Source organism: Crinia signifera, chromosome 2 (assembly GCF_055691185.1).
Source record: "Crinia signifera chromosome 2, ASM5569118v1, whole genome shotgun sequence".
NCBI classification, from domain to species: domain Eukaryota; kingdom Metazoa; phylum Chordata; class Amphibia; order Anura; family Myobatrachidae; genus Crinia; species Crinia signifera.
The window spans coordinates 400,091,738-400,107,742 of record NC_139218.1 but is presented as its reverse complement, the minus strand read 5'-3'; the positions used below and the strand labels follow the sequence as shown (position 1 = coordinate 400,107,742).

General features: G+C 46.6%; 1 protein-coding gene across 3 annotated transcripts; it reads left to right on the top strand.

The window, feature by feature from the left end:
* Positions 1-1,302: 1,302 nt before the first annotated feature.
* On the top strand, positions 1,303-15,585 carry IL18BP (interleukin 18 binding protein). 3 transcript variants are annotated; one of them, XM_083170557.1, is made up of 5 exons: positions 1,303-1,538; positions 2,665-2,742; positions 8,180-8,236; positions 13,925-14,054; positions 14,800-15,585. In XM_083170557.1, the coding sequence occupies exons 1-5, from the start codon at positions 1,346-1,348 to the stop codon at positions 15,041-15,043; spliced, it is 702 nt and encodes a 233-aa protein (XP_083026683.1). In that variant the 5' UTR covers positions 1,303-1,345; the 3' UTR covers positions 15,044-15,585. The 3 variants fall into 3 exon arrangements, with proteins under 3 accessions (XP_083026683.1, XP_083026684.1, XP_083026685.1); XM_083170558.1 differs by lacking the exon at positions 2,665-2,742 and having other exon boundaries at positions 1,305-1,538; XM_083170559.1 differs by lacking the exon at positions 1,303-1,538 and having other exon boundaries at positions 1,569-2,742.
* Positions 15,586-16,005: the final 420 nt, after the last annotated feature.

Sequence of the window (16,005 nt, the reverse complement as noted above, 5' to 3'; positions counted from 1 at the left end):
GATGCCTGGTGAGATTGTATGTAGGGCACAGGATGCCTGCAGGTGGTACAGAGGGCGTGGGATGGTATGGAGGGCACAGGATGCCTGCAGGATGGAATGTAGGGCAGAGGATGCCTGTGGGATGGTACAGAATGTCTGCGGGCACCGGATGCCTGTTGAGATTGTATGTAGGGCACAGGATGCCTGCAGGTGGTACAGAGGGCGTGGGATGGTATGGAGGGCACAGGATGCCTGCAGGATGGAATGTAGGGCAGAGGATGCCTGTGGGATGGTACAGAATGTCTGCGGGCACCGGATGCCTGGTTCACATTTTTATTTTGGCTGTTAGATTTAGCACGTAGCAGCCAGCCCCTCTGTGTAGGTCTGCGGGACCGCGCATATCTTTGCTGTGCGCATTCCTCTAGATGTATTTACATAATGGAGAGACAAGGACTTGAAGAGGATTTCCCTGTGCACACGCTCCAGGGAACCTCGGGGAAGGACAGGTGTACGGGCCACCCATCTGTGTATTACTGACATAGGAACCGGCGGGACACTTTACTCAGGAATCTGGCTGAAACGTTTTACCAACTTTCTCAGTTTCCTAATGATGACATAAATGCCCCATCTTGGGGGGAAATTTCAGAATGGATGATTCCTTGGCACACAGGCTCTGAGAAAGGGTTAATAAAGAGGCAGACTACTGTAGATTAGCCAAGTGGTTCTTATCTGCTGTCACCTTGTAAAGTATGAGTAGACTGTTGCAAATGGAAAGTGATATCGCTGATATATCAGATCAGAAAGTCTTCTCTGGGTGGAATATTATAACTGGCATTATTTCCAGAAGGTAGTAAAACATCTGGGCATTTCACTACCCTCTGGAAATAACCCAATATTCCAAATTCCAACCAGAGAAGACTATGCTGTTTTATATTTGTGATATGATACATAGACGACATTTTCTATCACTTTCCATTTGTAACAGTCTATTCATATTGTTACAAAGGGGATTATTCAGACCAGATTATGTACTCATGCACAGTTTATCGATAATCGCCTGGTCTGCAATCTCACAGCTGTGCAATCAGGTCTGCAAAACCCCCAGAGCATGGTTACATGAATAGGAGGTGTGCTGCCCATTCTATCGTATATATTATGTATATTATACACATATACATATACATACATACATATATATACACACACACATATACATACACATGTATATATATATATTTATATACATACGTACGTACATACCTACACACACACACACACACACACACACACACACACACACACTCACTCTCTCTCATTATCATTGGCCCTTATTCAGATCTGATTGCAATACAAATTTGTTCTCAAAATGAGAAAAACCATGTGCACTGCAGGCGAGTCAGCAAGGAATGTGCACAGTCATGCAATATCACACCACACACACACACACACACAGCATCATCATATACAAAGTGAAAGTGATGACACACCGCAGACTGCAGTATATAGATGTCCCTGTCGGGGATGTCACAGAGACACAATGACACAAAGCTCAGCACCAGGTAAGGAACCTTACAGCATAATATAAAGATATATATAATAAGATACCGAATTTCTTAGAGCACCACCCAGATGTCTATTTAATTGTATTTCTCAACATCTCATTCTGGGGTGTAGAACAGGGATAATGGTGTACTATCTCTTACAGGGCCATTATTATTATTACTATTGTGTATTTATATGGTGCCACAAGGGTTCCACAGCACCTGACAGTACATAGATGTGTGAAAAACAAGAACATAATGAATTACAGTACAAGGCAATGTAGGACAAGAACATGGTATATAAGGATAGTTGCATCAGGGGACACGACACTGACACAATTATCAGGGTGACAGATATATATTGTAAGAAAAGTACATGAGGAGAGAGGGCCCTGCTCGTGAGAGCTTACATTGTAAAGGGGAGGGACAGACAGACAGGAGTGACACAGTTGGGGTAGAAGTGAGAATAGGCTGAAGTTTAGGGTGAGAGATGATTGGGTGTAATGAAGAAGTGGGGTCTTGAGAGTCTGTGTATAGTTTTGTAGGGAGGTGAAGAGTCTGAAAGGGAGGGGTAGAGATTTCCAGAGCTAAGGAACGCAACGGCCAAAATCTTGGAAGGGGGAATGGGAGGAAGTAACCGGTTGGCGGGAGAGGCGACGTGCATTTGTGGAGCGAAGAGGTTGGGTGGGAGTGTAAAGAGAGACAAGGTCAGACAGGGGCGGATTGGGCCACCGGGAAACCGGGCCAATTCCCGGCTTTGGCCGCTTTCCCCCCTGACACAGATAGAAGATGCCGGAGCCGTGCCTCGCTGCACCCGGCACTATGCACAGTCACTGCCGTCACCCTGCAGCGCAGCATGGAATGGGCAGCCCTGGTCATACCGGTTCCCTTACTGAGCCCGGCTATTGAGACATCCCAATGCAGGTTATAAACTGCAGTGTAACTGGGGAATGTTCTGCTTATAGAGATAACACAGTAAGTTCTCCAGCCTAGGGCAGCTCTCAGGGATGGGAGTACCCTCCTTGTCACATGTATGGACCCTGTGTATAATCTCTCACTAGGGTCACCCATTATATGGGGCAGCAGGGGTCAGGGGAGGCGGAGTCTGATATAACCATATATTGCTCATTGCTGCCCCCTGCAGATTCAGGTAAGAAGAGGGCAGATGGAATTTATCTATTATCACTACTAGTTATGAACAGCGTCATCAGCATAACAGCAGGTAAGGCGCCTCAAAATTATATATACCCCAATTATACAGCGTTTACCATAACCCTCTCCCCCAGTATATATACCAACCCCTATCACATACATTCGGTTCCCCCCAGCACATATACATTACATACACAACATACAGTGACCCCGGCATATATACACATTACATACACAGCGTACAGTGACCCCGGCATATATACATTATACACACATTGTACTGTGACCCCGGCATATATACATTATACACACAGCGTACAGTGACCCCGGCATATATACATAGCATACAGTGACCCCGGCATGTATACATTATACACACAGCGTACAGTGACCCCGGCATATATACATTACACACACAGCGTACAGTGACCCCGGCATATATACATTACATACACAGCGTACAGTGACCCCGGCATATATACACATTACATACACAGCGTACAGTGACCCCAGCATATATACATTACACACACAGCCTACAGTAACCCCGGCATATATACATTATATGCACAGCCTACAGTAACCCCGGCATATATACATTATATGCACAGCCTACAGTAACCCCGGCATATATACATTACACACACAGCGTACAGTGACCCCGGCATATATACATTACACACACAGCGTACAGTGACCCCGGCATATATACATTACATACACAGCGTACAGTGACCCCGGCATATATACACACATTACATACACAGCGTACAGTGACCCCAGCATATATACATTACACACACAGCGTACAGTGACTCCGGCATATATACATTACACACACAGCGTACAGTGACCCCGGCATATAAACACATTACACACACATTGTACAGTGACCCCGGCATATATACATTACACACACAGCGTACAGTGACTCCGGCATATACACATTACATACACAGCGTACAGTGACCCCGGCATGTATACATTACATACACAGCGTACAGTGACCCCGGCATATAAACACATTACACACACAGCGTACAGTGACTCCGGCATATATACATTACATACACAGCGTACAGTGACCCCGGCATGTATACATTACATACACAGCGTACAGTGACCCCGGCATATATACATTACATACACAGCGTACAGTGACTCCGGCATATATACATTACATACACAGCGTACAGTGACCCCGGCATATAAACACATTACACACACAGCGTACAGTGACTCCGGCATATATACATTACATACACAGCGTACAGTGACCCCGGCATGTATACATTACATACACAGCGTACAGTGACCCCGGCATGTATACATTACATACACAGCGTACAGTGACCCCGGCATATATACATTACACACACAGCGTACAGTGACCCCGGCATATATACATTACATACACAGCGTACAGTGACCCCGGCATATAAACACATTACACACACAGCGTACAGTGACTCCGGCATATATACATTACATACACAGCGTACAGTGACCCCGGCATGTATACATTACATACACAGCGTACAGTGACCCCGGCATGTATACATTACATACACAGCGTACAGTGACCCCGGCATGTATACATTACATACACAGCGTACAGTGACCCCGGCATGTATACATTACATACACAGCGTTCAGTGACCCCAGCATATATACATTACATACACAGCGTTCAGTGACCCCAGCATATATACATTACATACACAGCGTACAGTGACCCCGGCATATATACATTACATACACAGCGTACAGTGACCCCGGCATATATACATTACATACACAGCGTACAGTGACCCCGGCATATATACATTACATACACAGCGTACAGTGAACCCGGCATATATACATTACATACACAGCGTACAGTGACCCCAGCATTTATACACATTACATACACAGCGTACAGTGACCCCAGCATATATACATTATATGCACAGCCTATAGTAACCCCGGCATATATACATTATATGCACAGCCTACAGTAACCCCGGCATATATACATTATATGCACAGCCTACAGTGACCCCAGCATATATACATTATATGCACAGCCTACAGTAACCCCAGCATATATACATTATATACACAGCGTACAGTGACCCCGGCATATATACTGTACATTATATACACAGCGTACAGTGACCCCGGCATGTATACATTATATACACAGCGTACAGTGACCCCGGCATGTATACATTATATACACAGCGTACAGTGACCCCGGCATATATACATTATATACACAGCGTACAGTGACCCCGGCATATATACTGTACATTATATACACAGCGTACAGTGACCCCGGCATGTATACATTGTATACACAGCGTACAGTGACCCCGGCATATATACATTACATACACAGCGTACAGTGACCCCAGCATATATACATTACATACACAGCGTACAGTGACCCCGGCATATATACATTACATACACAGCGTACAGTGACCCCAGCATATATACATTACATACACAGCGTACAGTGACCCCAGCATATATACATTATATGCACAGCCTACAGTAACCCCGGCATATATACATTATATGCACAGCCTACAGTAACCCCGGCATATATACATTATATGCACAGCCTACAGTAACCCCGGCATAAATACATTATATACACAGCATACAGTGACCCCGGCATATATACATTATATACACAGAGTACAGTGACCCCGGCATGTATACATTATATACACAGCGTACAGTGACCCCGGCATATATACATTATATACACAGTGTACAGTGACCCCGGCATATATACATTATATACACAGCATACAGTGACCCCGGCATATATACTGTACATTATATACACAGAGTACAGTGACCCCGGCATGTATACATTATATACACAGCGTACAGTGACCCCGGCATATATACATTATATACACAGCGTACAGTGACCCCGGCATATATACATTATATACACAGCATACAGTGACCCCGGCATATATACATTATATACACAGCGTACAGTGACCACGGCATATATACATAGCATACAGTGACCCCGGCATATATACACAGCCTACAGTGACCCCAGCATATATACATTATATACATAGCGGAATTTGTGATTTTCTGGCCATACTGTATGTCAGAGCATATGAATGATAACTCACACACTTTTCTGTCACTCATGGTTAGTGGTTGGGTGAAGCCATTTATTGTCAAACAACTGTGTCTGCTCTTTTTAAATCACAATGACAACAGAAACTACCCAATGACCCTGATCAAAAGTTGACATACCCCAGTTCCTAATACCGTGTATCGCCCCCTTTAACATCAATGACAGCTTGAAGTCTTTTGTGGAACTGTAGTTGTGGACATGTGCAGATATGACATGTACGGGTATGTCACGAGCAGATATGACATGTACGGGTATGACACGTGCAGATATGATACATATGATTATGACGTGCTGGTATGACATGTGCAGATAGATATTACACGTGCAGATATGACATGTATGAGTAACACGTGCAGATATTACATGTATGGGTATGACACGTGCGGATTTGACATGTATGGGTATGACACCTATGACATATATGGGTAGGATATGTGTGGATATGATATGTATGTATTTGACACATGTGCGGATATGACATGTATGGGTATGACATGTGCACATATGACACATGCAGGTATGATGCGTGCAGATATGACATGTGCAGATAGATATTACACATGTGGATATGACATGTATCGTTATGACATATGCGGGTATGACACGTGTGGATATGACACGTATGGGTATGACATATGCGGGTATGACACGTGTGGACATGACACGTGTGGATATGACATGTATGGGTATGACACGTGTGGATATATCGGTGGATATGACATGTGTGGGTATGACACGTGAGGATATGACACGTGTGGATATGACATGTATGGGTATGACACGTGTGGATATATCGGTGGATATGACATGTGTGGGTATGACACGTGAGGATATGACACGTATGGGTATGACACGTGTGGATATATTGGTGGATATGACATGTGTGGGTATGACACGTGTGGATATGACATGTGTGGGTATGACACATTTGGATATGACATGTATGGGTATGACACGTGTGGATATATCGGTGGATATGACACGTGTGGGTATGACACGTGAGGGTATGACACGTGTGGATATGACATGTATGGGTATGACACATTTGGAGATGACATGTATGGGTATGACACGTGTGGATATGACACGTTTGGATATGACACGTATGGGTATGACACGTATGGGTATGACACGTATGGGTATGACACGTATGGGTATGACACGTATGGGTATGACACGTTTGGATATGACATGTATGGATAGTACACATGAGGGTATGACACGTATGGGTATGACACGTGTGGGTATGACACGTGTGGGTATGACACGTGTGGGTATGACGCGTGTGGGTATGACGCGTGTGGGTATGACACGTGTGGGTATGACAAGTTTGGGTATGACACGTTTGGATATGACATGTATGGATATGACACGTGAGGGTATGACACGTTTGGATATGACATGTATGGATATGACACGTGAGGGTATGACATGTATGGGTATGACACATTTGGATATGACATGTATGGGTATGATGACACGTGTGGATATGACATGTATGGGTATGACACGTTTGGATATGACATGTATGGGTATGACACGTGTGGATATGACATGTATGGGTATGACACGTGTGGGTATGACATGTGTGGATATGACATGTGTGGGTATGACACGTGTGGACATGACATGTATGGATATGATACGTGAGGATATGACATGTATGGGTATGACACGTGAGGATATGACACGTGTGGATATGACACGTATGGATATATCGGTGGCTATGACATGTGTGGGTATGACACGTGAGGATATGACACGTGTGGATATGACATGTTTGGGTTTGACACGTGTGGATATATCGGTGGATATGACATGTGTGGGTATGACACGTGAGGATATGACACGTGTGGATATGACACGTTTGGATATGACATGTGTGGGTATGACACGATTGGATATGACATGTATGGGTATGACACGTGAGGGTATGACATGTATGAATATGACACGTGAGGGTATGACATGTATGGGTATGACACGTTTGGATATGACACGTATGGATATGACACGTATGGATATGACACGTGTGGGTATGACATGTATGGGTATGACACGTATGGGTATGACACGTATGGGTATGACACGTTTGGATATGACATGTATGGGTATGACACGTGTGGATATGACACATTTGGAGATGACATGTATGGGTAGGACACGTGTGGATATGACATGTGTGGATATGACATGTGTGGATATAACACGTTTGGATATGACATATATGGGTATGACACGTGTGGATATGACATGTATGGGTATGACATGTGCGGGTATGACATGTATGGGTATGACACGTGTGGATATGACATGTATGGGTATGACATGTGTGGGTCTCTCATTCCAGCCTCACATCTGCCGAAGATTCTGCACCCAGAAGACAGAACGGTTGTCACACAGACAGGTGAGTGCGGGAGTAACACACAGGAGTAGTACAGTTAATTTTAAATACAGCTGCACAGAAAGAGCAGGCATAGGCTCCCCCTGCTGGGCACAGTATACACACACTCACATACAAACATTTATATATCTCTTACAGAGCAGGCACAGGCTCCCCCTGCTGGGCACAGTATACACACACTCACATACAAACATTTAGATATCTCTTACAGAGCAGGCGCAGGCTCCCCCTGCTGGGCACAGTATACACACACTCACATACAAACATTTAGATATCTCTTACAGAGCAGGCACAGGCTCCCCCTGCTGGGCACAGTATACACACACTCACATACAAACATTTAGATATCTCTTACAGAGCAGGCGCAGGCTCCCCCTGCTGGGCACAGTATACACACACTCACATACAAACATTTATATATCTCTTACAGAGCAGGCACAGGCTCCCCCTGCTGGGCACAGTATACACACACTCACATACAAACATTTAGATATCTCTTACAGAGCAGGCACAGGCTCCCCCTGCTGGGCACAGTATACACACACTCACATACAAACATTTATATATCTCTTACAGAGCAGGCACAGGCTCCCCCTGCTGGGCACAGTATACACACACTCACATACAAACATTTAGATATCTCTTACAGAGCAGGCACAGGCTCCCCCTGCTGGGCACAGTATACACACACTCACATACAAACATTTATATATCTCTTACAGAGCAGGCGCAGGCTCCCCCTGCTGGGCACAGTATACACACACTCACACACAAACATTTATATATCGCTTACAGAGCAGGCACAGGCCCCCCCTGCTGGGCACAGTATACACACACTCACACACAAACATTTATATATCTCTTACAGAGCAGGCACAGTCTCTCCCTGCTGGGCACAGTATACACACACTCTCACACAAACATTTAGATATCTTTTACAGAGCAGGCACAGGCTCCCCCTGCTGGGCACAGTATACACACACTCACACACAAACATTTAGATATCTCTTACAGAGCAGGCACAGGCTCCCCCTGCTGGGCACAGTATACACACACTCACACACAAACATTTATATATCGCTTACAGAGCAGGCACAGGCCCCCCCTGCTGGGCACAGTATACACACACTCACACACAAACATTTATAAATCTCTTACAGAGCAGGCGCAGGCTCCCCCTGCTGGGCACAGTATATACACTCACATACAAACATTTATATATCGCTTACAGAGCAGGCACAGGCTCCCCCTGCTGGGCACAGTATACACACACTCACATACAAACATTTAGATATCTCTTACAGAGCAGGCGCAGGCTCCCCCTGCTGGGCACAGTATACACACACTCACATACAAACATTTATATATCTCTTACAGAGCAGGCACAGGCTCCCCCTGCTGGGCACAGTATACACACACTCACATACAAACATTTAGATATCTCTTACAGAGCAGGCACAGGCTCCCCCTGCTGGGCACAGTATACACACATTCACATACAAACATTTATATATCTCTTACAGAGCAGGCGCAGGCTCCCCCTGCTGGGCACAGTATACACACACTCACACACAAACATTTATATATCGCTTACAGAGCAGGCACAGGCCCCCCCTGCTGGGCACAGTATACACACACTCACACACAAACATTTATATATCTCTTACAGAGCAGGCACAGGCTCCCCCTGCTGGGCACAGTATACACACACTCTCACACAAACATTTAGATATCTTTTACAGAGCAGGCACAGGCTCCCCCTGCTGGGCACAGTATACACACACTCACACACAAACATTTAGATATCTCTTACAGAGCAGGCACAGGCTCCCCCTGCTGGGCACAGTATACACACACTCACACACAAACATTTATATATCGCTTACAGAGCAGGCACAGGCCCCCCCTGCTGGGCACAGTATACACACACTCACACACAAACATTTATAAATCTCTTACAGAGCAGGCGCAGGCTCCCCCTGCTGGGCACAGTATATACACTCACATACAAACATTTATATATCGCTTACAGAGCAGGCACAGGCCCCCCCTGCTGGGCACAGTATACACACACTCACACACAAACATTTATAAATCTCTTACAGAGCAGGCACAGGCTCCCCCTGCTGGGCACAGTATACACACTCACATACAAACATGTATATATCTCTTACAGAGCAGGCACAGGCTCCCCCTGCTGGGCACAGTATACGCACACTCACACACAAACATTTATATATCTCTTACAGAGCAGGCACAGGCTCCCCCTGCTGGGCACAGTATACGCACACTCACACACAAACATTTATATATCTCTTACAGAGCAGGCGCAGGCTCCCCCTGCTGGGCACAGTATATACACACTCACATACAAACATTTATATATCTCTTATAGAGCAGGTGCAGGCTCCCCCTGCTGGGCGCAGTATACACACACTCACACACAAACATTTATAAATCTCTTACAGAGCAGGCACAGGCTCCCCCTGCTGGGCACAGTATACACACTCACATACAAACATGTATATATCTCTTACAGAGCAGGCACAGGCTCCCCCTGCTGGGCACAGTATACACACACTCACATACAAACATTTATATATCTTTTACAGAGCAGGCACAGGCTCCCCCTGCTGGGCACAGTATACACACACTCACACACAAACATTTATATATCTCTTACAGAGCAGGCACAGGCTCCCCCTGCTGGGCACAGTATACACACACTCACACACAAACATTTATATATCTCTTACAGAGCAGGCGCAGGCTCCCCCTGCTGGGCACAGTATACACACACTCACATACAAACATTTATATATCTCTTACACAGCAGGCGCAGGCTCCCCCTGCTGGGCACAGTATACACACACTCACACACAAACATTTATATATCTCTTACAGAGCAGGCACAGGCTCCCCCTGCTGGGCACAGTATACACACACACTCACATACAAACATGTATATATCTCTTACAGAGCAGGCGCAGGCTCCCCCTGCTGGGCACCGTATACGCACACACAAACATTTAGATATCTCTTACAGAGCAGGCACAGGCTCCCCCTGCTGGGCACAGTATACGCACACTCACACACAAACATTTAGATATCTCTTACAGAGCAGGCACAGGCTCCCCCTGCTGGGCACAGTATACGCACACTCACACACAAACATTTAGATATCTCTTACAGAGCAGGCACAGGCCCCCCCTGCTGGGCACAGTATACACACACTCACATACAAACATTTAGATATCTCTTACAGAGCAGGCACAGGCTCCCCCTGCTGGGCACAGTATACACACTCACACACAAACATTTAGATATCTCTTACAGAGCAGGCACAGGCTCCCCCTGCTGGGCACAGTATACGCACACTCACACACAAACATTTATATATCTCTTACAGAGCAGGCACAGGCTCCCCCTGCTGGGCACAGTATACACACACTCACACACAAACATTTATATATCTCTTACACAGCAGGCACAGGCTCCCCCTGCTGGGCACAGTATACACACACTCACACACAAACATTTATATATCTCTTACAGAGCAGGCACAGTCTCTCCCTGCTGGGCACAGTATACACACACTCACACACAAACATTTATATATCTCTTACAGAGCAGGCACAGTCTCTCCCTGCTGGGCGCAGTATACACACACTCACACACAAACATTTATATATCTCTTACAGAGCAGGCATAGGCTCCCCCTGCTGGGCACAGTATATACACACACTCACACACAAACATTTAGATATCTCTTACAGAGCAGGCACAGGCTCCCCCTGCTGGGCACAGTACACACTCACACACAAACATTTATATATATCTCTTACAGAGCAGGCACAGGCTCCCCCTGCTGGGCACAGTATACACACACTCACATACAAACATTTATATATTCCCTATATAATAGCCAAGGGCTGTCAATCTGTGAGGCCAGAACTGTGAGTGTCACCGACTGACAGTTCTGGGCTATTATATAAGAGATAATCACCCCAGAAACACAGAGGGGGGAATTTACTAAGATGAATATTATACTTTACATCCATGTGATGTTGCTATGTACAACCAATCAGATCCTGCCTACTATCTTCTAGAGCAGGCATTCCCAACCACGGTCCTCAAGGCACACCAACAGTGCAGGTTTTGTAGATATCCAGGTTTGAGCACAGATGACTTAATTAGTATCTGAGGGATTGTGATTAAACCATCTGTGCTGATGCCTGGACATCACATGTGAAGTAGAATACACGTCTTAGTAAATTTCCCCAAGGGTCTCTAGGGCGTCACAGGGGTAATAATTGCAGAATGTCCGGTGTCTCCCCCCTCCGCGCACAGCGGGCACCTGCGGAGTGGCCAGTCGTCGGAGCCCTCCTCCCCACACAGCGGCCGTCACGCTACACCCCTGCACAACATGCACTCACCCACACCACCACTGCACCACCCCCACATCCACCTGTGGAAACACTACACCTGCCCAAACCATATTTCCTGCAATAACGGCGTTCACAGGTTAAGGGGGCAGAACCCCTTACAACGGTGTGAAGAGCGTCCGTAGGGCACGATGAATCACTTAGTATTACCATATCAGGGGGCACAAAGACCCCGTACATCAACAGAAAGAAGTGGGGCTCAGGAGACCTGGTTATTCCGGAATAAACCTGACTGTTACTCTGCTGACGTCTCCTGAGTGCCTGCTGCATTCTGATTGGTTGCTGTGGCTGTAGGTGTACTGCTGCATTATGGTTGGTTTCTGTGGCTGCAGGTGTACTGCTGCACTCTGATTGGTTACTGGGGCTGCAGGTGTACTGCTGCGTTCTGATTGGTTGCTGTGGCTGTTGGTGTCCTGCTGCATTCTGGTTGGTTACTGGGGCTGCAGGTGTACTTCTGCACTCTGATTGGTTGCTGTGGCTGTAGGTGTACTGCTGCGTTCTGGTTGGTTGCTGTGGCTGTAGGTGTACTGCTGCATTCTGGTTGGTTGCTGTGGCTGCAGGTGTACTGCTGCACTCTGGTTACTGGGGCTGCAGGTGTACTGCTGCGTTCTGATTGGTTACTGGGGCTGCAGGTGTACTGCTGCGTTCTGATTGGTTGCTGTGGCTGTAGGTGTACTGCTGCATTCTGGTTGGTTGCTGTGGCTGCAGGTGTACTGCTGCGTTCTGATTGGTTGCTGTGGCTGTAGGTGTCCTGCTGCATTCTGGTTGGTTACTGGGGCTGCAGGTGTACTTCTGCACTCTGATTGGTTACTGGGGCTGCAGGTGTACTGCTGCAATCTGTTTGGTTGCTGTGGCTGCAGGTGTACTGCTGCATTCTGGTTGGTTGCTGTGGCTGCAGGTGTACTGCTGCACTCTGATTGGTTACTGGGGCTGCAGGTGTACTGCTGCAATCTGATTGGTTGCTGTGGCTGCAGGTGTACTGCTGCAATCTGATTGGTTGCTGTGGCTGCAGGTGTACTGCTGCGTTCTGGTTGGTTGCTGTAGGTGTACTGCTGCATTCTGGTTGGTTGCTGCGGCTGCAGGTGTACTGCTGCACTCTGATTGGTTACTGGGGCTGCAGGTGTACTGCTGCGTTCTGATTGGTTGCTGTGGCTGTAGGTGTACTGCTGCATTCTGGTTGGTAGCTGTGGCTGCAGGTGTACTCTGATTACTTGTCACTGAGATGTATATTCTGCCCTCTCTCCAGGTGAGAACTGCACCATACTGTGCACAGCTGAGACAATATGGCCGAGGTTCCACCTGGTCTACTGGTTGGTAAATAACAGTTTCATTGAGGACGTGTACCCGGACGGGCGAGTGAGGGAGAAGGCTGAGAGGTGAGGCCCTGCTCTATGTACTAGGTCAGATGAAGATCTTGTAGTGTTAGATGAACGTGGGACTATGTAAATACCATACAGGGAGGCATTTCCTTCTCCCAGGTGACAGGTGTCACAGGCAGCCCCACCGGATGGGACTCTTCCCCCGTACCGGACACTACAAGCTCTAGATTGCTGATGACAGGAGCTGTTCCAGTCTGGTGTTCTGAAGGTCCGGTCCAGTTCCAGATTTCACCCACTCCAGTTGAAAATTCCAGACATTAATCGGGACGATGAAAATATGCTGTGCAGTGCCACCCTGACAATGGCCCTTATTCAGATCTGATCGCTGTACAAATTTGTTCTCAAAATGGGCAAAACCATGTGCACTGCAGGTGGGGCAGATGTAACCGGTGCAGAGAGAGTTAGATTTGGGTGAGTTATTTTGTTTCTGTGCAGGGTAAATACTGGCTGCTTTATTTTTACACTGCAATTTAGATTTCCGTTTCAACACACCCCACCCAAATGTAGGTCTCCCTGCACATGTTACATCTGCCCCACCTGCAGTGCACATGGTTTTGCCCATTTTGAGAACAAATTTGCACTGCGATCAGATCTGAATAAGGGCCATTGTGCAGCAATATGTTTATGAATGTTAGGTTGGTAAAACATTTTGGGATGGCAGTTAGGAGCTTCATTGGGTATCAATAACATGCCCATCTACACTAGTCAATACCATTGACCTACCGCTTCTGTTTTCTCGCAGCCTACACAAACACAAGAAGCCCTTTTACGTGGAGAAGTCTCTGGAGTTCACCTCCACAGAGCCGGAAGACTTCACAAGGACCTTCACCTGCGTGATCCAGGACCCGTCAGGTGCGGACGTCAAGCACTTCAGTCTTATGGCGTCAGCTGGTCCTGAGAGCGGCTTCCAATCAGCAAACAGGAGTGACATGCACGAGCAAAGCAACGCCACTGAACATGCGTGTAACTCAACACTAACTTCATAGCGCTAGTGTGAAACAAATGACAATGGACTGCCGCGTACCGGCGGCGCTGTTAGGCTAACAGAGACACCGCCATGACGTGGCATCCGGTTGCCAAATAAGAGACATGATTCAGTGTGTGGCAACGTCTTAGTTTACATCAACCAATAGTCATTAGAACGCAGCCTATCACTGAGGTGCGAGGCACTATAGTGTGCTGAGGCACCAGGTCACTGATAAACCTGTATACATGTAGCGAACCTCAATAACGTGTGTGAAATGAATCTATAAAAGTGCTGTGATGTCACAAGGTCAGTAAAATGTTCAGTGTTGACCATCCCTCCTGCCGCCAGGTGTAGGTCTGTCCTCAACCTATAGAGTCCCCCCGTCTCACTCCTGCAAACCCGTACAAGCCACAGCCAGCTGCTCTACCCTGTAATGACCATGGTCATGCTGTGGCTACCTGCTGTGTATTATACTTGCTGTGACTTGTTTCTATGTTTACTCCATGTCCGGCGCTGCCTACCCTTTGTGGCGCCTAAGAAATAAAAAACTCAGAATATGAATGTGTCTAAACCCTGATTCACCAGCAGCTTATAGGAGACTCTCAAAGTATATCTGACACTGGGACAGACGGATGAGGCCTGGAGAAGAGATAAATCACCCGCCAATCAACTCCCAACTGTCATTTTAAATAGGTGATTGGCTGCTGCTTTATCTCCTTTTACTGCCCCAGTGTACCGTCTTTATCTTGTACATGTAGCTGTACACACCCAGCTCTTATATTATATCGTATAACTGCTCAGAGAATGTGACAGGTCTCACATAGACGTCACAGGTGAGGCTGGTGCTACACTGTGTTCTCATCATTGTGTTTACTATGCACAAACTCTGCTGTATGGACCAGCCACTAGGGGGCACTGTGCTACCCACACTCCTTCCAGTATTACAGCGGGTACTGGGTGACATTCTGACAGCCAGGGTTA

What these genes read in the sequence shown, in the direction of transcription:
- IL18BP (XM_083170557.1), top strand. Translation starts at nt 1,346, where the DNA reads ATGAGAAAAACCATGTGCACTGCAGGCGAGTCAGCAAGGAATGTGCAC. An exon ending in GACACAAAGCTCAGCACCAG is followed by an intron (nt 1,539 to 2,664) that starts GTAAGGAACCTT and finishes TGCCCCCTGCAG; the next exon opens with ATTCAGGTAAGAAGAGGGCA. An exon ending in GTGAGGGAGAAGGCTGAGAG is followed by an intron (nt 14,055 to 14,799) that starts GTGAGGCCCTGC and finishes GTTTTCTCGCAG; the next exon opens with CCTACACAAACACAAGAAGC.